Source organism: Petaurus breviceps, unplaced genomic scaffold, assembly GCF_028583685.1.
Source record: "Petaurus breviceps papuanus isolate PSGF00001 unplaced genomic scaffold, PetGlider_PUasm1.0 90792, whole genome shotgun sequence".
NCBI lineage: Eukaryota > Metazoa > Chordata > Mammalia > Diprotodontia > Petauridae > Petaurus > Petaurus breviceps.
Window position 1 is genome coordinate 17789046 of NW_027187347.1, and position 26680 is coordinate 17815725.

At 39.6% G+C, this 26680-nt stretch overlaps 1 protein-coding gene across 1 annotated transcript in view; it reads left to right on the top strand.

Moving 5' to 3' along the window:
• ADPRH (ADP-ribosylarginine hydrolase) overlaps positions 1-26680 on the top strand; it is a 72227-nt gene that overhangs the window by 43066 nt on the left and 2481 nt on the right. The window contains exons 10-14 of the mRNA XM_069069982.1: positions 3974-4063; positions 8603-8770; positions 13284-13373; positions 15027-15135; positions 24682-24846. Of these exons, the coding sequence (XP_068926083.1) occupies positions 3974-4063; positions 8603-8770; positions 13284-13373; positions 15027-15135; positions 24682-24846 (622 nt within the window). The remainder of the gene's footprint in view (positions 1-3973; positions 4064-8602; positions 8771-13283; positions 13374-15026; positions 15136-24681; positions 24847-26680) is intronic.

Consider the following 26680-nt stretch of genomic DNA (forward strand, 5'->3'; position numbering starts at 1 on the left):
GATGTTGGTGCTTCTCTCTCTGGTAACTATGCATGTATTGTCTTGATCAGACAGTTGCATCTGTGCTAATTTCTCAGACAGAAGCCCTGTCAGTCTTTATTTCTCTGTTTGTATTTTCTCCATTTTCTTTGTTTAGATTTTCTCTGAAGTTCAGGGTGTTGACTTTTCCCATGAACTAATGAATGTAATTAAAAAGATTGTTGACCCTTTGAACAGCTATCTTGTGTAGTAGAGCAGATTTAAGAACTTGTGCTTGCAGCCATCCTGTGTATGCCAGTGTGACTGCCACTACAACTGTACAAAAGCTTTTCAGTTAACTGTAATCAGTTATCTCTTATCTTTTGTAATTGCCTCCATTTATTGTTTGGTTAAATATCTTCTACTCATAGCTGTGAGGAAGGAGATGATTTGTTTCTCTTCTAACTTTTTTTTATAGTATGATCTTTAATATCAAGGTTGTATAACCATTTAGGATGTATTACTGAATATGGTATAAGGTGCTAAACCTAATTTGACAGACTGATTTCCAATTTTCCCAGAAGTTTTTATGAGGTAAGGAGTTTTTCCCTAGGTATTTTATGTTTTCCAATTTTCCAAATTAGTTCCATTGATCTGCCTCTTTTTTCTTTAATTAATACTAGGTGGTTTTGATGATTGCTGTTTTATAAAATGGGCAACTAGCTGGTCTAGTGGATAGAGCACTGTGCCTGGAGTCAGGAAATTCTAAGTTTAAATCTGGTCTCAGACACTTACTAGCTGTGTGACTCTGGTTGAGTCATTTTAACCCTTATTTGCCTCAGTTTTTTCAAATGTAAAATAAGGATACACTGGAGAAAGAAATGACAAACCACTCCGGTATCTTTACATAGATTTAAGCACAACTGAACGACAAGAAGTTTTATAAAAGTTGTTTGAGGCCTGAAAGTGCTATTCTCCTTTCTTCCCTACTCCCCCCCCCCCCCAATCATTTCCTTTGATAGTATAGCTCTTTTGTTTTTCTAAGTGAATTTGTTATTATTTTATAAAATTCTACAAAGTAGCCCCTTAGTATTTTGATAAGAGTAGCATTAAAAAGGTAAATTAGCTGTAGTAGTAGTTTCATTTTTATTATATTGGTGTAGCCTAGCCATAAGAACTGAATATTCTTCCAGCTGCTTAAGTTTTTCTTTACTTCTTAATTGAGCACTTTGCAATTGAATTTATATAAGTCTTTTATGTAGTCTTTTGGTAGGCTAATCCCCAGATATTTTATGCATTATGTTGTTATTTGGAATGGGATTTCCCTTTCTATTTTTTTTTCTTTTTGGAGAGGGGAAGGTAGGACAATCCGGGTTAAGTGATTTGCCCAAGGTCACATGGCTAGTTTTTGTGTTAAGTGTTTGAGGCTGGATTTGAGTTCAGGTCCTCCTCACTCCAGTGCCAGTGCTGTATTCACTGCACTACCTAGCTACCCCCTCTATTATTTCTTCTTTGGTTTTGTTGTTATTATATAGAAATGATGCTGATTTTTGAGGGTTTATTTTGTAGCCTGACATTTTACTGAAGCCATTAATTGTCTTAATTAGTATCTTTGCTGATTTCCTAGGATTTTCCAAGAAAACTATATTGTCAGCAAATGAGGATAGTTTTATTTCCTCTTTACCTATTTTTATGCCTTTAATTTCTTTCTTGTCTTATGGCTGTTGCTAGCATTTCTAGAACTATATCAAACAACAGTGGGGAGAATGGACATGCTTGTTTCACTCCCATATTATCCCCATTGTGTAAGATGCTTACTTTTAGTTTTAGATAGATGGTTTTTGTGATATTAAAAAAAGGTTCCTCTATGCCTGTACTTTGTAGAGTTTGGGGAGTAAAAGGATTGATTAATAAAAACCTATTCATTTCTAAGAAATATGTGTATTCTTTTATTGTCTTATTTAGAAGGTGCTAGAAGTCTTTTCATTCTAGTTTCTCCATGAATTTGTTCAGTTTTATATTTCCCATTTTATTTATTTTCCTTTTAGACTTATCCAAAACAGATAGAGGAATATTAAAGTCACCTGTCATTGTTGTGTTGCTGTCTATGTCTTCTTGTAACCCAGATAATGTTTTCTTTGTAAACTTGGATGCTAAGGCATTTGAAGCACATATGTTTATTACTGATATTGGTTTGTTGTCTATGGTTCCTTTCAGCAAAATGTCATTTTATCCTTTCTATTTTTTGAATGTTTGTTTTTGCTTTGTCAAATAGCATAATGGTAAATCCTGCCTTTTTGGATTCACTTGAGGCATAGTAAAAATTTTTCCCCATTCCCTCAGTTTTATTTTGTGTATGTCTATTTTTTAAATGTATGTTTTATAAGCAGCAGATTGTAGGCTTTTTTTTTCCTTATTCAATTTGTCGCTCTTTTTCATTTTATTGAATTATTCAATCTGTTCACATTTAAGGTTATGAAATGTTTATATTTTCCTCCATCTGTTTTTAATACTGTATTTTTTAGGTTAAGATTTTTCCCTCTTCTGCTGCAAACACTGCATTATGTTCCTTCCAATATTTTACCTTAATCTTTTTTAGGGTGACTGTTTCCAATGGCTCTCTTCTTCTCACCCCTGATCCCTTCTTCTCATTCATTTCTCCTTTCCCTCTGGAATTTTGCTGATTCATTTATTTTTTTCTCTCCTGTTTTTATTTTATTGTATTGGCTCTTCTTTTCTTTTTTCTCTCACAACTAGCTAAGCAGATTTCCTCCTCTTTCCTCTTCTTTTTTCTATCCCTTTACAAAAGGATTTTTCCCACCCTTTTCATTGTCTATCTTTACTCTAACCCTCATTCTCTGATTCATGAACTTTAATAATCTGGTCTTTCTCTTTTCTCTGTATTTCTCATGCAGTCAAAATTTTCAAGGTAACCATTCTGGGTTCTACCCTTTAGACAGTTTCTGCCCCTGCCTTGTAGAGTTTCTACTTTTTTCTACTTAATTTCACTCCCAGAACAAAGCTAGTTATTTCAGGTGTCAGGGAGGACACTTCCCTATAGTAGGGCCCTTTCCAAACTATGTCCCTGATTATGCAGCCCATTCTTATCTGTACTCTTTCCTCGTTTGCTTTCTCCCCCTATTTTCCTTAGCTCTCCTCCCTGGGTCCATGCTCTTCCACTCAGGGCTAGTTACCCCTAGGAATTCCAACTTCCCTCTTCCTGAGGCAGGACAAGTAGACTCTTCAAGCACAAATTCCCGAGGCCACATCTAGCATAAGGCCTCCATCCCCCTTCACAGACCATCTCTCTTCACCTATAGGAGCATTCATCAGTGTCCACCACTGTCAAACCAAGGTCTCCTTCCTTTCCTCTACTTTTCAATTCTTCCCTCTTCCTCCTCTATAAGCTCTTCTAATTCTGAGACATTAAAGATCACCTTCCTCTCATTGTTAGCCCTATATTTGAAAGGGGAAATATCACATGTTCCTCTTTGTTCCTCTGCTTGCTTCTTCCCACTTTATGTACCCCCCCCCATGTATTCCTACCAAACCCCCCACACCCCAAAAAAGCCCATTGCTTCACCAGTAGATAGGATGTTGCCAGGTTATGTCCATAAAGCCTTAGACCTATGTCTGCACTGTTACCTCCACAGAACTTATGCTTTTATCTTAGAGTCTCCTTGTGTATAGTTAGAAGGATGTTTCCTACTGTTCTCTCTGCTGTTATATGTTCATAGAGCTAGAGCAGAAGGGATCTCAAAGACCATCTTGTCCAAACTTTTCGTTTTATAGATTAGGAAATGAAGGGTGACTTATCCAAGTCCAAACAGGTCAGAGGCAGGACTGGGACCTGGATCTTCTGCTCTAGAACCAATGTCTCATGTATAACCTGCTATATACTTTAAAGTCTGGCAATGGGCTCAGTTAAATTTTTTATCCCCCAACTCTCAGGGGAAATGGAAGTTCCTTTGGGCCACAGAGAAAGAGGCTCATAGATTTTTTTTACTTCTTTCAGATTTGGGTATCCGGATTCCAGTTGGACATGTGGACTACTTTGTCAACGGAGGCCGAGACCAGCCAGGCTGTCCCTCATTTATTCATGCAGGTATATTGGAATCTAACATCATAGCTTAAGAGCTAGAAGGAATGTCAGAGGCTATTAAGTCCAGCTTCCTCATTTTACATATGAGGAAACTGAGATCCAGGGAGCCTTAATAATTTGCCCAAAGTCACATAAGTGGTGAGAATCAGAGGTAGGATTTGAAGTTGGGTCTCCTGATTCCAAAGTCAGTGCTCTTTCACCTGTCAGACAGCTACAAAAATGGAGGTCCCTATACTTTCTCTTAACTCAGGAAATAAGTGATAAGTAGTGTTGACCTCTGGGACACAAGAGCAGATTAGTACAATTTCCTTTGGAATTATCTAATATACTTAGGTTGATATATTTTAAAACATTTTTATAATTAATTAATTAGTTTTTAGTTTTCAACATTCACTTCCATAAGATTTTGCGTTTTAAATTTTCTTCCCCTTCCTCTCTTCCTCCCTCCCCAAGACAACCTGCAATCTGATATAGGCTCTACTTATATATTCATATTAAACATATTTTCACATTAGTCATGGTGTAAAGGAGAATTAGAACTAGTGAGAGGAACTACACTAAAGAAACAAAGCAAAACAACAAGAGAAAAGGAGAGCAAATAGTATGATTCCATCTGCTTTCAGACTCCAAAGTTCTTTCTCTGGATGTGGATAGTATTTTTAGGATGATATTTTTTTAAATTTTTATCTTATTTTTCTCAATCATATGTAAGACAATTTTTAACATTTTAAAAATAGTTTTTGAGTTCTAAATTCTTTCCTTCTCTACCTTCCCTCCTCCTTGAGAAGGCAAGCATTTTCATATAGATTATATATTTCCATATTAGCTTTGTTGCAAAAGACCCCCCCCAAAAGAAAAAAATAAATTAAAAAAAGCTTCAATCTGTATTTAGACCCTATCACTTCTTTCTCTGAAGGTTGATAGCATTTTTTTTCATCATAAATCCTTTGGAATTGTCTTGTATCATTGTTTTGCTGAGAATAACTAAGTCATTCACAGTTAATCATCATACGATATTGCTGTTAGTACGTACAATGATCTCCTGGTTCTACTCATTTCACTCTCAGTTCACGTAAGTCTTCTCAGGTTTTTCTGAAATTATCCTGCTCATCATTTCTTACAGCACTATAGTATTACTTCACAATCATATACTACAACCTGTTCAGCCATTCCTCAATTGATGGGCATTCCTTCAACTTCCAATTCTTTGCCACCACAAAAAGAGCTTCTATAAATATTTGTGTACATATAAGACCTTTTCCTTTTCCTTTCATCTCCCTGGGATACAGACCTAGTAGTGGTATTACTAGATCAAGGGATATGCACAGTTTTATAGCCCTTTAGATACAGTATAGGATGATATTGTGAATAAGAATGAGCATAGGGGATGTTGGTCCTGGGTGGCAGGCCTGAACCTTGGTGTTTTTGAGAATGGACTACAATACAGAGTGATCAGCCCAGTTTTTAAGAACCCCAACCACTCTTCAACTAATCACCTAAGTAAGAAACGCCTCTCTCCCTAGGGCACTGACTTCTGGCTAAGCCACACTTGCCAATAGCCTCTACAAAGCCAAGTAGGGTGGCTTTTTAGTTGCCTGACAACTGGGTTATGGGGTGGGGAAGTGAGAAATATTTATGTGGATGACTAAGGTGACCATAAAAATGTACTCTGTGGGAGACTTGAGGACATTTTTGTAGGGTGACAAACAGAGTCATTTTAAGAAAGTGGCATAGAATTTCCAGAGATGGGCAGACAGCTGCTCTCTCCTTAGTGCTTTCTCCAAGAAGTGGAAAAGTCCAGAAGACACAGTTTGAGATTACTTTATCTGCCATCTTGCATTTTAGGAGCACAAATATTGAAGAGAACCAAAATAGGCACTTTGGTGCCTTATTCTAAAGGGCAGCATTCCCTGCTTTGGGGACACTTTTTAAGAACCCTCATCCATGAGTATAATAAAACCATTTTTTCAGGGACACAGTGTAGACCTTTGATTTCATTGGTATATTGGTGAAGTGAATCCCACCCCCAAGGAGAAATTTCTTTTACTGACACAAATCAGCAAATCATTTGTAAGGAATAGTGTTAGAAAGTTGCCTGAGACAAAGAGGTCAAGTATGCATTCTTACCTATGTTTACATTACTAGTATATATCAGGGGCAAAGGAAACAGCTAAGTGGCTTAATGGATAGAGTGCTGGGCCTGGAGTCAGGAAGATCTGAGTTCGAATCCAGCCTTAGACACTAGATATGTGACCCTAGTCAAATCACTTAACCTCTGTTTGCCTTAATTCACTGGAGAAGAAAATGGCAAACCACTCCAGTATCCTTGCCAAAGGGTGGGTAGGTGGCAAAGTGGATAGAGTGATGGGCATGGAGTCAGGAAGATGAATCTTCCTGAGTTCAAATCTGACTCTTACTAGCTGTGGGGCGGGCCAAGTCACTTAACCCTGTTTGTCTCAGTTTCCTCATCTGTAAAATGAATTGGAAAAGGGAATGGCAAACCATTCTAGTATTTCTACCAAGAAAACCCCAATTGATGAGGAACTGGATACAACTAAACAACAACCCCACCTCTTCATCCCTTGGCTACCAGGGCCTCAGTTCTTCCTCTGTAGAATGGAGAAGCACAATGTTATATAGGCCATTTGCATGATGTAGTGAAAAAAAATCATTGGATTTGGAGTCACAAAACTGAGGTTTGCTTTTGGGCAAATCTCAGCCTCATCAGTCCTGAGCTTCACCATCTGTAATGTGAAAGTAGTTGGAGGAGCTAATCTCCAAACACTATTCCTGCTCTAGTATCATGCTATTATCTGAGGTTATACATATCAGGAGCTGAGAATGAATGTCTCTTTTTCACTCTCCATGGCAGATTCTCCCAGGGTTTACCACATTTGTTCTTTCTGCAAAATGAGAGGCAGCTTGACCTAGGTAGGGAAGGAGGCTGGCCTCCGAATTGGTGTGACCTGGGTTCACTTCCCACTCTCTTTAAATCACTTAACCTCTGAATGTCCCAGGCACCTCTAAAACTCTAAATGGCTAAGAAGGTGCCTATCCATATTGGTAGGAGTTCCTCTCCCTGAGTTCCCAATGTAAAGGATTTGTGCAGTTTTATTGCCCTTTGGACATAGTATAGGATTTCTCCCCGCACACTCCCCAAAACACAATGAACTACAGGGTAGGAAGCCAATAGTTGGCCTTTAGAAAATTCAACTGTTTTAGGCAGCTGGATGACCAAGTGGACAGAGAACAGGGCCTGGAGTCAGGAAGACCTACCATATTTCACATATTTCATCAGTCACCACCATATAACCATCCCACCCTGTTTTTTCCAGTCCAAAAATTGGTTTGTAACCTTTTAGCACATTATCCACACACACACACACGTATATAAAATTCTGCTCTTCATGCTGCTTAAAAGGTAAACAGAGCAGCAATGTGTTCACCAGTGGCATGTGGATATGCATTTATTTCTCCTGCATTGCAAGCTATGAGCCTAGAATTCTCAGCCCATGTGCATTGTCAGTATATTTCTGCAAGCTGACTTGCATGGCTTTTTAAAACACTGGAGTACTAATGCTATGTTATTATAATAAATAACTAATGCAAGTTATTCAACTTCTCTTAGTTTTGGAAAGTTTTGTTATCTGTAAAATAAGGTGGTTGACTAAGTCTAAGGAGTCAAACTCCCTTAAAGTCAGAAACAGATTAAAATCAACTTAACCCAATGAAGAAGTGGAGGAGCAAGAGGAGTGGACGGTGAAACCACCATGAGTAAATCTCCAGTAAGAGTTGTATCTTGCCCATTTTACCATATATTCCCAAGTATTATGTGCGCCCTCGTGTTGCACCAAAGGCATTTTAGTTATAAATGATTTTTAAGTAATACCACCACAATTTTTTTAAAGCTTCACATAATGGTTGCACCCTACTTTTTTGCAAAAGAATTTGGCATAAAATCTGCAGTGATTATGTGGTGAAATATGGTAAGTTCAAATCCTGCCTCAGGCACTTAGTAGCTTTGTGACCCTGGGCAAGTCTCTTAACCTCTGTCTGCCTCAGTTTCAACTGTAAAATGAAGATAATAATGGAACCTACTTCACAGAAGGGTTGTTGTGAGGATCCAATGAGATAATTTGTCAAGTTCTTTAGCACAGTGACTGGTACAAAGTAGGTGCGATACAAATGTTCATTTCCTCCCTTCCTTCCCTTTGCGAAGCTCTCTCTGAATACTGTTAGTTTCCATGTTTTGAAGAACTGGCTACTCTGTTGTGTGGGAATTTGGCTCAAATTGAGCATTATGGGAAGGGGGAGGGGTATGTGTGTGTGTGTTGGGGGGAGGGAGGGGGCAGCAATGGTACAAGGAAATCAGATCCAGTACAACCCCTGTCGCTTAACATTCAAAGTAGTGTTTCAATGGGGGAAGTCCCGAATACTTACAGTCTGCCAATTTAGAGGTGAAGGAAAGTTACTGGCAGTTGGTGGAGAGGGGGAATTTCCATCTGCCTTCATCTGTTGCCTCCCTTTTATATCTCTGTTCAGGTTACAACTATCTGATCTGTGACCACATGAGAGCTGTTCATCTCTACCTCAGTGCCTTGGAGAATTCCTGTCCACTGATGGCCTTCCCTTGTGCCAGCTTCAAGGATTTCCTTTCAGGACGTTGTCTGGATTGTGCTGACCCTTTTCAGCATTCCTGTCCCAGAATTGGTAAAGTCTTCATCTCTGCTGGGACAAGTTAAATGCTAGGAACTGTCCCAACTTTAAGTATTGATCCCTTGTTGTCAAGAACAATCTTTTCCCTAAGGGAAAACAGGAAACTGTTGATGAAATTTTAAACTAATTCTAATTTGTAGAGTTGCATTCTGTGTTCAGCTCCCTACCATCTTCTGATTCATTGATTCATTTATTTACTTGTTCATTTATTCTACAACTACTGTATAAAATGTGCTAGAAGACACCAGGAACTGCATTTTCACTCAGAAGACTGCTAGATTTGAAATCAGACAATCTAGGTTCAAATCCCAGCCCTGACACTTATTTACTTTGTGACCTTGGGCAAGTTATTCAACTTCTCTTAGTTTTGGAAAGTTTTGTTATCTGTAAAATAAGGTGGTTGACTAAGTCTAAGGAGTCAAACTCCCTTAAAGTCAGAAACAGATTAAAATGTAATTGAGAGATGTTTAACAAAATGTAGTTGTTCAGTCATTTCAGTCATATTGGACTCTTTGTGACCCCATTTGTAGGTTTTTTTTGGGGGGGGGGCAAAGATACTGGAGTGGTTTGCCATTTCTTTCTCCAGCTCATTTTATAGATGAGGAAATTGAAACTGACAGGGTTAAATGACTTGCCCAGGATCACACAGCTAGTGTCTGAGGCTAGATTTGAACTCAGGTCTTCTTGACTCCAAACCCAGCACTCTCTCCACTATGCCACCTAGCTTCCCAAAATAAATTTAACAATATAAATAAATACGGTGTAATGTTAACTTGTGGTTTTCTAAGTACAGCCTGCATGGATCCATTTGTATTTGAGTTTGACATCTCTGGACTAGATGACCTCTAGGGTCTCTTTGGGCTCTAATTCTTTTGATCTCATTTGATCCTCATGAAAGGTAGGCAATGATAACAACTTGTTTCAATAGCACTTTAAGCTTTAGGAAGCATTTCTTTTTTTTGCCTTTTGGAGGGCAATTGGGGTTAAGTAACTTGCCCAAGGTTACAAGCTAATCTTTTTGTGGGGGTGTTAAGTATCTGAGGCAGAAACCAAACTCGGGTCCTCCTGACTCCAGAGCTTTTACTCACTGCAGCCACCTAGCCGCCCCAGGAAGCATTTCTTTATATAGTGAAGGATTCCCACTTCCCACCCCAGCCTAGCTGATGTAATCATTAGATGTTACAGTGAACAGAGGGCTTAGAGTCAGAAAGACTTGAATTCAAATTCAGCCTCAGAAGCTTATTAGCTGGGCAAGTCACTTAACTTCTCCCTGTTTGCTCAACTGTAAAATGGGGATAATAGTAGCACCTACCTCCCAAGGTTGTTTTATCCCAAGGGGATAAAATGATAAGATTTTGAAAGCATTTTTTGAACCACAAAGTACTACATAAATGCCAGCTATTGTTGTCATTAAGGGAGTAGATAACAGAGGAGACTTAAATATAGTAAAGAAAATGTGAAGGTGTATCTATACCCTGTTATCCCTTTGCAAAGGGTGAAGAAGTTTACCAAATGAAATTATAGAGATAGCTTGCCATTGGCTGGCTTAAGATTGGCCCCTAAAGAGCTAATCTTGCCAGTCCTCCAGAAGGTCAAGGAAGAAAGCAGTTTTGTGAAGTGAGACTAATGACCTCCTACCAGTAAAGGAGAGGGGATTTGTCTCCATTCTTCCGTCTTGATCATGGTGTCGTAGCAGAACTGCTTGCCCAGTAGGAAGTACCATATCTAGTAGGGAAGGAGATAAGTCAAGAGAAAGTTGGAGGAAAGTCTTAAAGGAATGTGAGCCCTGGCAGAAGAGAAGAGAGCTATCTATGGATTCAAGATAAAAATTAGCTGTGGAAGTCAGAAGTTGAGTTATAAATAAGAGAAGGCTCAGAGAGACCAGAAGGGTTGAGGTATCTAGGAGGGAGCAGCATGAAGATACCAAGAAAAAAATATCAGGGCTCTGCAGGGTTAAGAGGATGAGTTTGCTGCCTTGACTATATTCGGTCCCTACATGTACACCTCATTACCAGCATATTCTCTATATAAGCCCACTCTTCCGACTGATGCTGTATGTATTTGTGCGAGAATGTGTCTGTGATAATTTGGTGTGTGGGAGATATCTTGTAGCTATTGTTCTTACAAGTCATCTTAGTAAATGTCTTTCCTTTGAGCTAATTTTTTTTACTGACTGACTTAAAGGTAAATAAACTGGTGGGAGTTGGTGAGCTATAGTTTTAGATGTGTGAATCCACTTTGAACCCAGGGCAGTAGCAGTCAGCCCCCTGGGGACAGAATTCAATCTGTAAGTGCAATTGGGAAAAGGTACTACACTTAGAACAACCCTGTGAGATAGGTACTACAGGAATCGTAACCCCCATCCAGGTTTCAGATTTAGCAGTGTCTTTGTGGAGATAAGACAAAGATATTAAGGGATTCAAGATAGAAGATGGTGAAGAATTGGGGTTGAAATTGTCAAGGGAGGAGAATGCAACCAGAGGAGGAGTAATGGCTTAGAAAATACTGAAAGGCAGATGAACTAGAGAACACCACGAGGATAGAGAATAAATCTGGGACTAGTAATGCATAAAGATAAAACGATTAAAAATTATAATTAAGTTGAGGAATCTCAGTGGAAGTGGAACACTCGTGGCTGATGACAAGGTCAAGGGTGTGATTGCCCTGTGTGTAAGTAGTTGAGGTTGAGTGGAGGAGGAAGTCATGGGGTTGAGTAGACTGAGTAATTGGGAAGTCAGCATACTGTAGGGAACATCAATATATCTTTGAAGTCCCATAGTATGAGAAGAAGGGTTGGAGAAGGAGACTGTGAGCCAGGAGGCACTGAACTTACTGAGAAAGAAAGAAAAATGTCCTAGGAGTCAGTAGATAATGATTGCTAGGATCTGAATTAGGTGACAAATTTAGATAGAGCGAACCTCAAGAGAGAAGCCTCTGAATGAAAATGGTAGAATGTTCCCATTTCTTCAATAGGACCGGAGAGTGAGGGACATGAGAGGAGATCCGCCCAGTACTGGAGAGGGTAGCCCAGAACACAGTGACATGGAAGGAATCAGTCTTTGTGGATGCCAGGAAATGAAAGGAGCATGAGAGGCACTGTGCTAAACTCTTTACAAATGTTATCTCACATCTCACAACACTTCACAACAGTCCTGTGAGGTAGGATCCCCATTTTATAATTAGAGTCACTGAGGCGGACAAGTTAAGTGAATTGCTCAGGATCATGCAGCCAATTAACTGGTTTATTTACTATCTATTAATTATCAATTAGCTATTATTAAATAGTTTAAATAGTGGATAGTTGCTTTAGTAGAAGAGGCAGGAGGAGCTGAAGTGGGACCATGTGGGTTGAGGTGCAAACAGATGATTGAAGGGACAGCTCTGGTTGGGGAGGAAGGCTTATTTTTTCCAAAGACAAAGGGAATGGGGGGATGGGGAGAGTAAGAGTAGAAGAGAACATACTATATAGGGGATAGTGGGGAAGGATGGGGAGGGCAGAATGCATCTAAGCAGAATATCAGGGGCTGGTAGAGGTCTGTTTAGAAGGTTCAAGGTCTGTCCATCCTATCCTCAAGGTCTAGGCACAGAGACAGGAGACAGTGTTACATCCAAGAGTATCTGCAAGATTGGGCTAAAAGAAAATATGACCTGGGCCTGGCAGTGTTGTGTGAGGATACAGAAATACTTGAAAGGTCTATGATTTTCTTAATGTAGAGAAACTTGGTGTGGAAACTCCACTGGTACAAATCGCACACCATCTATGACTTAGATTTTTTTTTTGAAATTCTTTTGTAATAGATTATTTTTTGAAATGACACAAATTACTAAGGAGTTGCTTGAGTTATCTAGTGACTTGCCTAGGGTTACCCTGCTAGTAAAGGTTAGAGGCAGGATTTGAACCCAGGACTGCTGGACTCAGTCTAGTCTTCTCTTTCCTACACCAGTGTTGTCAGCCTCAAATAGAAACAGAGTTGCTAAACTGTACAGAAGGATCTCTGGAGGTCACATGGTTTAAAAAAACTACAAATTAACATTATCTACATTTTGTTGTATTTTTATTTACTGTTTTAGATTAGATTTTAGATTTTAATCTGGTTCAGGCCACACTCTCTAGCATTATTGCTCACATCCATACTACTCTATGCTGCCCCTGCAATGTGAGCACATCCAGGCCAGAGCCTGTGAGAAACACATTCATCTGTTGTGGTGTTACCCAAGGCTTCCAAATGTAACTGCAATGGCCAAGACTTCTTGCCTTGAAAAGAAATTTGTTTTGCAGCAGCCCAGCAACGTGAAACAAACAAACAAACAAATTCATCTAAGTGGGCGGTCAAATCAAATCACATTTTTCCTACCTGACTGAGAAAGTGAGATCAGTATTTCCCGTGAACAAATATGACTGTTTGCTGGGTTGCTGCAATGAGTAATTATGACTAAAGAGAAACCAGAACACTCTCACTTCTAGATCAGGCCTTCACAGGCTCAGTTCTTTCTGTTTCTTTTCTAGGTTTACTGGAACAAGGAGGGATCAACATGGAAAAGCCTCCCAAAGAAGTGAAAGTCTACCTCCAGACCACTTCAAAGGCTCCATACTGTCGTGAGTTGCGACTCCTCCCCTCCCAAAAAAAGTCGAACGACAATAATAAAAAGGAAAAGGAGAAACCCACTTCATCTCAGACTCTTAATATTGAAAACAGCCTTTGTTGTTATTTGGTTGTTTTCAGTCATATCCAGCTCTTTGTGGCCCCATTTTGGGGTTTTCTTGGCAAAGAGTGGTTTGCCATTCCCTTTTCCAGCTCATTTTACTGATGAGGAAACTGAGGCAAACAGGGTTAAGTGACTTACTTTGTAGCCATGTGACCCTGGGTATCTGAGGCCAGTTTTCCCAGCACTCTCCCCTTCGCCACCTTGTTTCTCCCAGCAGCCTATTATGGAGAAAATTTGGTGTCAACATGTTGTGTTTCAAGCCCCTGCTCTGACCATTAGACAATGCCACATGAGGATTGACTCAGGAGTCACAGGACCTGCATTCAAATCTCACTTCTGCTGCTTACTATTCCTGTGACTTTGGCCAAGTCACTCCTCTCTCCAGGCCTCAGTTTCTTCAAGATGGCCTTCAAAGTCTTTTTCAGATCTAAATCTATGATTCTGTGTTTCAAGTCAAGCCTATGGCTATCCAGGCCCTCATGCCTTTCTAGACATCGACTCCCTCCTGCACTGGGGGAGAATCAAATTCCATGAGGGGTGACAGACCTTTTCTTTTCATTCTATATTATGTCTCAATGGGGAAATTAGGTAATGTGACTGAATAGTCAGACTCAGACACAGGGCAAAGCAAAAATCTTTATAGATAAAGTTTGAAAACTGGACCTCAATGGGTGATACTTACTGGCCACTGGAGGTTTTAAGCCTTCATCCTAATATATGACTTTACTTATCACTATAAGCCACAAGAAGTCAATCAATTAATCAACATTTACAAAGCAACTACTGTGTGCCAGGCATTGTGCCGAGGACTAAGGATACAAAAAACAGTCAAAGAAAGTTCCTTATTCTCAAGGAGTTTACAATCTAATGAGGCAGATAACAAGCAAAAAAAAATTTACATATATATGTATATACACACACACATATACATTTATACACAAAAAGAGCTATATACAGAATAAATAGAAAATAATTAACAGATGGAATGCTCTAGAATTAACACTGGATATAAATTCAGAGGATATGGGTTCAAATTTTACCTCTGATACTTAGCTGTGTATTCCTGGACAGGTCACTTAATTTCCCTGAGTCTGGCTTCCCTCAGCTATAAAATGATGGGGTTAGAATAGATGGTCATTAAGATATCTTCCAGGTCTACATTTGTGTTCCTGATTTTATTCCAAAGTGTCCTTCAGGGGCAGCTAGGTGGCGCAGTGAATAGAGCACCGGCCTTGGAGTCAGGAGAACCTGAGTTCAAATTTGACTTCAGACACTTAACACTTACTAGCTGTGTGATCTTGGGCAAGTCACTTAACCCCAAGTGCCCTGTCTTCCCCCCTGCAAAAAAACAACAAAGTGTCCTTCACTGAAGCCTCCCTAGGTCTTGTGGCTTTCAGTAGCTGTCCACCTTATTCCCTAGTCCTAGCTCTAGAGGCACCACCACCATTTTGGATGATACAAGTAGAACGTTTCAAATTCATAATCTCCCACCCTTTCACCCCATCTCATTTTCCTGGTTCTTTGGTATGTTTTGCTTTCCTAGTCTACTATAGTCTCGTGGAGTTTCAGTTACAGGAGGTGAGAAACAGGAACACCAACATTGAAGTCACTTTGCATAGCAGTAATCTTACAACGTCCATAAAGATCACCATGTAAGTAACCTATGTGCCTGACCCCTCCCACCCTGAGCATTCTCTTTCTTTTTCCTGGAAGTCTATATGTGTGGTCTCACTCTGTTAGGATGTCAACTGCTAGAGGCCAAGAACTGTGTTTGCTTTTTCTTTGTATCTCCAATGCCTAGTAGAGTCCCTGGCATATAGTAGGTCTTTAAAAACTACTTTTTTCATTCATTCATTCACTCACTCATTCATCCTGGCATCTGAGGCTAGGAAAGGGACTATGGGATATCAGTACACTGTCCTTACTAAACAACTGAATAGGTAGCAAAACTACAAGCTTTCCTGACACGACATGACACTATTCTTCCCTCAAGAAACTCCCTGCTTTAGGTCATAGACCTAGAAGTGTTAGGGAGCTCTGAGGTCATCTAGTCAAACCTCTTCATTTTATAGATGAGAAAACAGGTCACTGAGGGGTCAAATGCTCTGCCCAAGGCCATGCAGGGAGAAAACAGCAGAGCTAGGACTATGGTGCCAAACATCCGTGTGCCCAACAATGGTTAACATAATAGGTCACATTCAAATAATGAAGTGAGTTTCTGTTATAACCTTCATTGGGGTGCAATGAAGCGTACTGGATTTAGAGTCAAAAGACTTGCATTTGAATCCCACCTCTTCTACTTCTGTCTTTGAGACCTTGAGCAAGTCATTGACTTCTTTAGGCCTCACTTTCCTCTTCACTGCAATACATGAGTTGGACTATTTTCAATCAGCAAGAATGCTTTAAGTGCTTAACAGTATTCTAGGCATTATATTAGACACTAGGGGTACAAAGACAAAAGTGAAAATAGCTTCTGCCTTTGAAGAGCTTCCAATCTAGCTGGGGAGACAATATATACATGTGAAAGGATATATAAAATAGTTTGGGGAGAAGCTTGAACAATTGGGGGGTATCAGGAAAGGCTTCATTTATTGTAGGCCAGAGGTGTTGAGCACCAGGTCATAATTCTCCTAGTGAAACTAATTGGGAAATATTTAACAAAATAAATAAAAATACAACAGAACATATATGTTGTTAATATGTGGTTTTTTAAATTAATATGTGGCTGCAGAGATCCTTGTGTATGGTTTAGTGGCCCTATTTCTATTTGATTTTGGTACCACTGTTGTAGAAAGTGACATCTGGGCTGAATCTTAAAAAGATACTAGGAATTTTAAGAGGAAGAGGTGAAAAGAGAGAATAAAGGATGATATCAAGGGGCTGTGAGATGTTGGGTTGGGAAGAGGAGAGAGTTGAGAGTGATTGGCTTTTATTTTCTTAATAAAGTATGAGGCAAGGTCCTCCATTATTAGGGTCAGGGGAATAGATGCCCTCTAGTAGATGCTTTTCCAGAGTAGCTAGGCTATATAGTGGATAAAGCACTGGCCCTGGAGTGAGGAAGACTCATCTTTCTGAGTTCAAATCTGGCCTGAGACACTTACTAGCTGTGTGACCCTAGGCAAGTCACTTAACCCAGTTTGCTCATCTGTAAAATGAGCTGGAGAAGGGAATGGCAAACCACTCCAGTATCTTTGCCAAGAAAACCCCAAATAGGGTCACAAAGAGTTGGAGAAGACTGAAATGACTGAACAATAACAAGGAATAAATTACCCAAGTTTTAAAGTTACCAGTTGACTCATTTCCTTTCTTCAATGCCATTAGCATTGGACTGCTTCTTTGGGACTGTAGATTTAGAGCTGGAAGGGACCTTAGAGGTCATTTTATCTGTCAGATTTTAGATGAAGAAACTGAGGTCCAAGGGGGTTAAGTGATTGTTTTAGGGCTTGGGTTCCCAAAGTGGATGATTCTTCCCCCTGGGGGTGATGGAATGATGGGGGGGGGCAGTAGTAGCCTTGGGTGCATTTGGGGGGCATTGAATAAAAATAAGGAGGTGGTGGAAGCATAAGAAGAGAAGAAAATTTTGAAAAACCATTCATACATGTTCATCTGTTTTGTAATAGTTAAAGTCATAGTGATTACACACAAAATGCAAGTTAAAACCAATCAGTGGTCAAGTCTGCCGACAGGTCTTAACAAGCAAATGTTGGCAGTTGAGCATGCTGTTGTTGGGAAGTTCAGTATGTATGGGCAGGTATATGTGTATGTAATGACTTGTTTACAATATAATACTGTATGGTTACATGATTCAATATTGCATCATCAAAATTTCAATTCAGGAAAAACCCCTACAAATTTGTAATAAATTATTAAAGATGCATCATTTTAAAAATATGTCATCTTTTTTTGAAATGACACAAATTACAAAAAAATTTAAAGGGTTAAAGAAATTAGATTTCTGGGGGGGGGGGTGCTGAGTAATTTTTTTAAAGGTAGCAGTGGTCCAAATAAGCTTGGGTCCAAATAAGGTCACACAGCTAGTATCCTTACTAGCTTGAGGCATATACTTGAGGTCCTCAAGTATTTGAATTGAATCCAGGTCCTCTAACTCCTAGCATTTACCATATTGTCTTCATTCTTTTATAAGATCTAAAATTTTGCAACCCTAGTTAACTTGTTTTTGCAATGGGTCTAATCTTTTTTTCTTTGAATATTTTGAAGAAAAATAATTTTAAAATAGTTAGAATCCAATTCTATCTCTATACCTTTCTGCCAGCTGTGTCTTCCTGCCTGGCACACAATTTCTCCTTACCTCCTCAATATTAGAATATGAGATCCTTGAGAGCAGGAACCATATATTTGCCTTTCTTTGTATACCCAGTAATTAGCACAGTTCCAACTCTTAATAAGTGTTTAATAAATGCTTGTTGATTGTTGACTGATTCTACCTCTTAGAATCCTTAGTGTCCTTTAAGAACTCCTCAAACACCATCTTCTAAATGAAGTTGATCCCCTTGGCTACTAATGCCTCTCCTCAAATCACCTTGAATATATTTTATATGTATATCTGTATAAGTACAGGTTGGTTCCCCTGATACAGTGTAAATAAACTCTTTGAGGATGGAGACTGTTTCACATCTGTCTTGTATCCCCAGGGCTAAGTACAATGCCTGGCATGAAATAGATGCTTTACAATTTTTTTTATTGATTGGCAGATACTGCAAGGAGCCCGAGAGAACATCTTGTTGGGCTCTTTGTTTTATCATCATCATCATCATTATTATTAATAGTTTCATATTTCTTTGAAAATTCTTTTTTTTCAGTTCTGAATTCTCTTCCTTCCCTTTCCCTCTCTCCTACCTATTAAGAAGGCAAATCCATCACAAATATGTATTGTCATACAATATAAATCCCCACTTTAGCCATGTCCATAAAAAGCAAAGAAAATAGGTTTGTATTGCATTCTGAGTTCACCAGGTTTCTATCCAGAGATGGATAGCATGTTTCATCATGAGTCCTTGGAATTGGGATGGGTCATTGTATTGATCAGAGTTCCTAAGTCTTTCAAAGTTGATTGTTTCTACAATATTGTTGTTACTATGTAGATTGTTCTCCTGGTTTTCCCAACTTCACTTTGTACCAGTTCAGATAAGTCTTCCCAGGTTTTTCTGAAACTATCCCTTCATCATTTCTTATAGTATGATAGTATTCCAGCACAATAGCATCCCATTATATTTTTATGCAATAGCTTGCTTAGCCATTTCCAAACTAATAGACATTTCTTGAGTTTCTTATTCTTTGCCATCACAAAAATTGTTGCTATAAATAGTTTTGTATATATGGATCCTTTCCCTCTTTCTTTGATCTCTTTGGATATAGAACTAATAGTGGTATTGCTGAGGCAAAGGTTATGCATAGTTTAATAGCTTTTGGACATAGTCCCAAATTGCTTTCCAGAATGGCTAAACTAAGTCACAGCTCTACCAATAGTGCATTTGTGTACCCATTTCTCACAGCTCCTCTAGTATTTATCATTTTCCTTTTTTGTCTTCTTAGGCAAACTGCTGGGTATAAAGTGATGTCTCAGAGTTGTTTTCAACTTCCATGCATCTGATCATTTGTCAATTGGAGAATGGCTTATTCTTGTAAATTTGACTCAGTTTCCTACTGAGTTAAATTTCCTTAAAAATGATACTTCAATCAGAGAAACTTACTGTAAAAAGTTTTTTTCCACACTTTTCTTCTTATTTTAGCTGCATTGGTTTCATTTGTGCAAAAACTTTATGATGTTATCAAAATTATCCATTTTATCTCTAGTTAACCTCTCTATCTCTTGTTTGTTCATGAACTCTTCCCCTATCCATAAACAGGGAAAAACAAGTAATTCCTTCCATGCTCCATTGATTTGCTCATTTGTCCTTTATGCCTAAGTCATTTACCCAGTTGAAGCTTTGGTATTTGGTATGATATTTGGCCTATACCTAGTTTTCAGCTCTTCATTTTATATAATAGAAAATGGAAATCTAGAGAGGTTAATTAACTTAGCTGAGGTCACACAGAACTGGCAGATGAACATGGTTGTTGTGATTCCAAATTCAGTGTTCTTCCCACCACACTACCAGTTTAATTAACCCTTGTACCTAAGAAAACTGACTTGCCCTAACCCTGATCATTGTGGAAATGGAAAGAGTTCTTAAACCAGGTGAGCCTCCCTCTCCCTTTCAGTATCATACTAATGCTTCTCCATTCCCTCACAGGGTTGAGGAATCTGCAGCCTCAAGGCCACATGTGGCCTCCTTTGACTGGATCCAAACTCCACAGAACAAACGAAGTGAATTTTGAATCTAGTCAAAGGGCCACACTTGAGGACCTAGAGGGCCACATATTGCCTTAAGGTCGCAGGTTTCCCACCCATGTATCAGGAGAACTCATGGACACTCAAGTGTGAATACCTGTCTCTACTCTTTCTCTTTTTGCTTACATCAGAACTCAGAGTGTGTTGAAAAAGGGTTTCATCAGAAGTCTGGCAAGGAAGAAGTCACCCTTTACTCAGTCATGTAACCCTGCTCTGCTCTTTCTAGTCAAGCCTACGCATTCCAACCTTTCTTTGTAACCTCTATGAGCTCTCAGTTTCTTACTGGGCTCTCTCTAACTACCCATCTCAGTCTTCTTCAGATCCTCTATTCTTTTCCCTGACACCCCACGATTTCCTCTCCTTGAGTTTCATAGAGAGATGTAGTGGCTACAGAGCTGGCCTTGAAGCCAAGAAGCCTTTCCTCTGGAGGGCACACATTGGCTGTGTGACCTTGGGCAAGTCAGTTAACTTCTCAGTGATCAAGGCAGCTGGAGAAGACTCTAAATTGCAGAAAAGGTGCTGACCTGAATTGCCAGAGGGAATTTCTTCACCTGGGAGTTCCCTCCACCATGAAATCAGAGATCAAGTTCCTATCTGGAGTTTCATATCTCTTTTAATCTCTCTGTCTCTGAGCTCCCTGGTTCTGATCTGGTAGGTCACAGTCTCTCTTTTTATCAGTCTGCTCTGCAGAGCTTAGGCAATATTCACACAAATCTGGGTTTCAAGACAAGGAGGGTGGGAAAATGGAGCCCCAGCTCCAGAAGGACAGAATATAGAAAGAGAGCTTCTGGTCCTCTATTCAAACTTTCCCCTTAGTTTGAAAGATCATGCATACACATCCTTATACCTCAAAACCTAATGGTGAAGGGGAGGGGCAAAACCTTGGAAACTGCTTTTTTACAGATTTAACACATACAAATGTGCTATATAACACATATAAATGCTGCCACTTAAGGTCTGAAAAAGACTAGTCTTAGAGGAACTTGGTCACAACCCTCACAGTCAAAAAATCTTTTCCCAAGCTAAACCAAACCAAAACTCAGGCAACTGATAACAAAAAAATGAAGACTCATTCTAAACTCCTAAGAAAGAATAAATGACCTACAAAATTTGTTGAACTAAGAATTTTAGAATAAACTTTCCATTTCTAGGTAACTGAACCTGGAAGAGAAGCTCTCTTCCAATCCAATTTTTGCCTCATATTATTAGGAACCCAACTGGGTATTTTCCCTCAAGTGATGAAAATGTCAAGAATTAGGAGAGTTCCTTTTTGCTAAAGTTTTCTCTTTCTCCTTTTTTTCCTCCTTCTGACTCTCTCTCCCTCTTTTCTCTCCCACTCTCTTTTTCATTCTCTCCCAAACCCTATCTCCCCTTTCTCCTCTCGATCAACATGGCATCAAATTTTTATTGAGTACCTACTGTATCCAAAGGACTTTGCTATCTCAATGGCAAATCTGAAGAAGCATAAGGTGTATTCTCTGCTTTCCAGGACTTCATGGTCTAGTACCATAAAAAGCATCATAATGTGTCAGAACTGGAAATGAACCTCAAAGTCCATCTAGTCTAAAGATCTCAAACTTAATGTATACCAATGCTTTCGATGTCCCTCAACTCCCCAGTTCCTCCTCTGTCCCTTTGTTCTGGGGTAGTGTTTTGTAGTTCATAGAACCCTGGACTTGAAGTCAGGAGAATGGGTTCTAGTCTCTTCAATATGGGACCTTTAACAAGTTACTGAGCTTCCTGATATGATTGTATGTATGTATTATGTATTATTCCTTTGCAGGACCTACCCATTGGGTTGTGGTGAGGTTCAAATGAGCTAAGATCTGGTGAGCACATTGTAAAGTTTAAGGTCTATATTAGTTTGAACTATCAATATTTATTTATTCAGACAGATATCAGAATCAGATGAAAACATCTTTATGGACAGAAACAAATCTATATATTAGTAGTATATGACCAATTCATGTAATCAACTTAAAGAGCAAATTTGAGGCTAACCATTACCTGCTGCATGAATTCTCCTATTGAACATCTTAGATGAGAGGTCATCCAGTGACTTTCTGGGCAGAGAAGGGAGAAAGGAGCTTTTCAGAAATACATGTAATGGAAAGACAAAAGACATCAGCAAAAAAGGAAAATAATCTATCCTTAGCTTAAACAACTCCAGTGATGGGGAACTATCTAGCTAAAAAGCTAAAATATACATGTTAAATGAGGGGTTAATTAAAAGTACCAGGTAATATCTGATGTCTTCCATTGGAGGTTTGCTATGATGACTCATTATGGCGTAGAGGTGGTTTTAAGTTTTCAAAGGAAATAACTAAGAAATTCAGTCTTTAGCAGGTCCTAATACATTGAAAAGTCTTTGAACACCTGACTGTCAATTTTAAGTCATTAAACATTTGTTGTTGTTTAATCAATTCTCTTTGTGACCCCTTTTGGGGTTTTCTTGGCAAAGATACTAGAGTGGTTTGCCATTTCCTTCTACAGCTCATTTTACAGATGAGGAACTGAGACAAACGGGGTTAAGAGACTTGCCCAGGGTCACGTAGTTAGTAAGTGTCTGAGGCTGGATTTGAATTCAGGCAGATGAGTCTTCCTGTTGCCAAGCCCAGTGTTCTATCCACTGCAACACCTCTCTGTCCTCATTAAATATTTACTTAGTTCCTACTATGTGCCAGGCACTGTACTAAGTACTGGGGATACAAAGAAAGGTTAAAAAAAAAAGACAGTCCCTGACCTAAAGGAACTCACAGTCTGATGGGAGACACATGCTAGCAACTGCATATACATAAACTATATACTTGATCAGTTGGAGATAATCAGCAGAGAGCAAGAAGCAGTGTTAAAGGGGATTGGGAAAGGCTTCTCTTAGAAGATGGGATTTTATCTGGTTCTTAAAGGAAGACAGGGAAGGAGGTGGGGATGAGGAAGAAGAACATTGCAGGCATGGGGGACACCCATGAAAATACCCTGAGTCAGGAGATGAAAAAGCCCAGTGTCTTATCTGAGGAACAGCACAGAAGCATCACTGGATCTTAGATTTCAAGCTGGGTTTGTAAGAGGTAAAAAGACTGGCCAGGTAGGGGAGGAGAACAAGTAATGAAGGCTTTGAATGCCAGAGAGAAGGCTTTATATTTAATCCTGAAAATGATAGGGAGCCATGGAAGTTTAATGAGCAGGGAGGTGAAGTAATCAGATCTATACTTTAGGAAGATCATCTTGGCATTAGTGGGATGGACTGCAGTGGGGAGAGACTTATGGCTAGAAGACCCATCAGCAGGCTATTGCTTTATTAGAGGCATAAAATGATGAAGGTCAATGTTTCTGTTAGCTAAGGATCAGTCTAGCCAAATTTAAAGAGGTTCGATGCTAGAAAGATAGCCACAGGTGATTAATTTATTTGGGGGCACAGCATTTAATGAAGACAATGTCCTAAAAGAGTCATGTGTAAATTTCTTTGATTATATACTCCTAAAAATGTAAAAATGTTGTGAGTGTGCAATCTCAATATATGCATATTTATTTCTTTATAAATTATATGTGTACTATTGTACTAATAATTAGGCATATTATACACCTTACAGAAAAAAGGAAAAATGTTCAAAGTATGAGATAAAGATGGGATGATTTTGATCTTAGAGTCAATAGGGAAAGCCACTAGAATTTATTGGGAGTGAGGGGGTGATATGGTCAGATCTGAACTTTAGGAAAATCATTTTAACATGTGCATGGTGGCAGGATTTGAGAAGAAAACTACTTGGGGCAAGGATAATGGGTGATGAGAGTTCCAGCTAGGGTGGTGGCTGCATGACTAGAGAGAAAGAGATGTTGTGGAGATACAAAAATTTCACAGCTGATTGGGTCCGGGGGATGAAGAAGAATGAGGAGATGAGAGGATACCGAGCTTATGAGCCTGGGTGACTGGGGAGGATGGCGGTGCCCTCAACAGAAATAGGGAAGTTTGGAAGAGGAGTGGTTTGGGGGTAGGCACATTAATAAAATGACATCATGATACATCCCTTCTTGCTCAAACTGTGTGCCTCACTCTGTTCCAACGGAAAGGGCGAGGTGGAAATCTTACTCATTGGACCCCGTGGTTCACCAACTCTCTGAGGGGTACCTTTGACAGTCATAAAGTGAGATGGGGGTAGGAGGTGGGTATGGGGGTATAGGTTTCTTAAGAAAACCTTCTGCTGTTCATGCCTGGGTGGTGGTTAGTAATGACCAAAAAGAGCAGCACAGTACAATGGAAGGGCTTTTTGCAATTAGAGGACATGACTCCCAATCCTCCTTTTTTCCTTATTACCCATGGGGCTTGGGCATGTCATTGCCCAAACTTCTATGGACCTCAGTTTTCTCATATATAAAAGGAGGGGAGTGGACTAGATGGCCTTTGAGGTCTTTTCCAGCTCAGAATCTATTATCCAATTTCTTCTTCCCTGCTTGTTGATGTCCCCTCAATCTTATCCCCTCCCCACAAGGAAGAGGTTGGGAGCTTGAACAACAGAGGGAGGGGGTAGAGTGTAGGTGTTAGAGGTAGATGTAGTTGTCTTGTAGATAAATCACAGTAATTATTATTGTGTGGAGGGTGGGAGGTGATCCATCTTTCCACCCTCTGATTGGTTGATCACACTCCCCTTGGGGTCAAGCCACAGACATGTCCCCTACTTTGGAAACCATTGTTCTGAGAATTAGAGGAGTTTCTCTCAGCACTCATGGAGGGATCATTCTTATCAATGAAATAAAAGATCCTTGGAATATAATATGGAAGTATATAGGTGCCAGACAAGTAGCCTGGACAATAGATTCTCTAGGACTTGACTCTTGTGTCTCCTTACAGATCAAAAAACCAGTTCATTGGCAAAGGACTAATAGCCCACTCAACCCCACATTGCCACCTCAATCAAGCAATCCTGAAGGTTCTTTCTTCCAACCAAGTTTGGAGGAAAGACAAGAGCGTCATCACTGGGAGATTCTGTGTCATCCCTTTGCCTGCTAACCACAGGTAAACAGACCCCTTCAGTGACCACTGCCAAGCACAGATCCATTCCACCTGAATATAGCACTCCCAATATCAAAATCTCTCCAAAACAAATCAGGGCCAGTGAGTGGGCTTGCTCTGGCCAAAACCTATTTTAGTCTTGGCTAGCTGGGTCAGCCTGGGATGCCGTCCTGAATTCCTAGGGCTTCTGGGTGATGGGGACAACATGACATTTGATATGACAAGATGCCATTCAGTTACTACTTTCCAATATGGAAATATACTAGTATGAGTAAGCAGTGAGCAGGACTTCTCTGCCTTGCTTGGTACCAGGTACTTCTAGCTTTCCACTCAAAGTTGGAAGTATTCCTCTGAGTCAGCCCTTTAGTTATTCCCCCTTATTCTCTATTTATATTTCTCTAATGTGCTAGTTGGTCTGTCTGTTACACACTATATCAGAAATAATTGCCAAGCTGACATTTCAGTAGCATGGAGGCTGCTTCTGAATTAATGATTGCCAATGAGGATGGAGGAAGGGGAAAAAGAAAGAAGTAAGTCAAATATTCTAGTGCCACTGGAAGAAAAAAAAAGAGCATCCTATAAGACGCTATAGGATAGGACTTAATCTAATTCTCTGATGTAGAGACGTGTTTGTCCCTGTCAAGGAGTCAGAGGAGTTGCCAAGGTTCCAGTGGCCCAGTGATGCTAAGAAGCTTGTCCCCTTCACAGGAGGGTGACTTTGTCCACATTAACCTTTCCTGTTGTCCTCTTTTCCAAAAATGAAACTGATCGAAGGCAGATCAACAAAACAGGCAGGTGTGGCTGAAGAAGATCCCACGGGTGGGTCCTTTCTGAATTGAGAACATGTAAAGGAGAGTCAGCATGGAAGAGTGAATGGAATGATGAACTAGAGTCAACCTCGGTTCAAACCTTGCCTAAGATTAAGCCTTCTTTGGGGAAGTTAAGCTCTTAGCCTCCATTTCCTCATCTGTAAAATGGGATTTAAAAATAGCAACATTCTTTCTGAGTTGTTGTGCAGTTTAAATGAGAGTTCATATAGTGCTTCACAAGTTTTAAAGTGCTAGCTAGATGAGTGTAAACTATTATGATGACTATCATTGACTTGGCAACTAGAGCTAAGCTTACTCTGAGGGGCTCATTCCTAGGTGATGTTCTGCTCATGGTGTCAGAGTTGGCCAGAAGCCTTCAATAAAAAGAGAAACTCTATTCTTTATAGGGCCATGTCAGCTGCTTTGCTTTAATAGTATCTAAAGCTAAAAACAAAAGAGGAAATGGAAACTTTGGAAAGTGAAATGACTTTTCAAAAGTCACACAGATAATAAGTGTAGAACTGGGCTCAGGTCTTCAGATTCAGATGGAGACATCTCCTCTCAGCAAGTCTCCCTAGTGGTTATTTTTCGGTGGTCTGAATAATAACAGTAACAACAACAACACAGTCAGAATAGTACTTTAAAGTATGCAAATTACTTTTCATACTTTATCTCATCTGAGCTTCAAAATTTTACCTGTGAGGTAAAGTCATAGACAGAGCTGGAAGGGACCTCAGAGGCAAGTGAATGCAACCATTTCCTTTCCAGATGAGAAAGGTAAGGATTAGAGAGATTTAAGTGATTTACATAGGATCACAGCTGGGAATCTTCAGAAGCAGGATTTGAACTCGGATCTCTTTCACTCCAAGTTCAGCACTCTATTCACCATGCCATACTCTGTAAGAACTTCATAGCTTATGTATTAGACTACTGATCTTGTAACCCCTTTTAAACTCAGATAATGACTTAGGAATCTCCAAATTGCATTAAAATAGTCTCAGCACAACCCAACACACCTCTAATCTTGC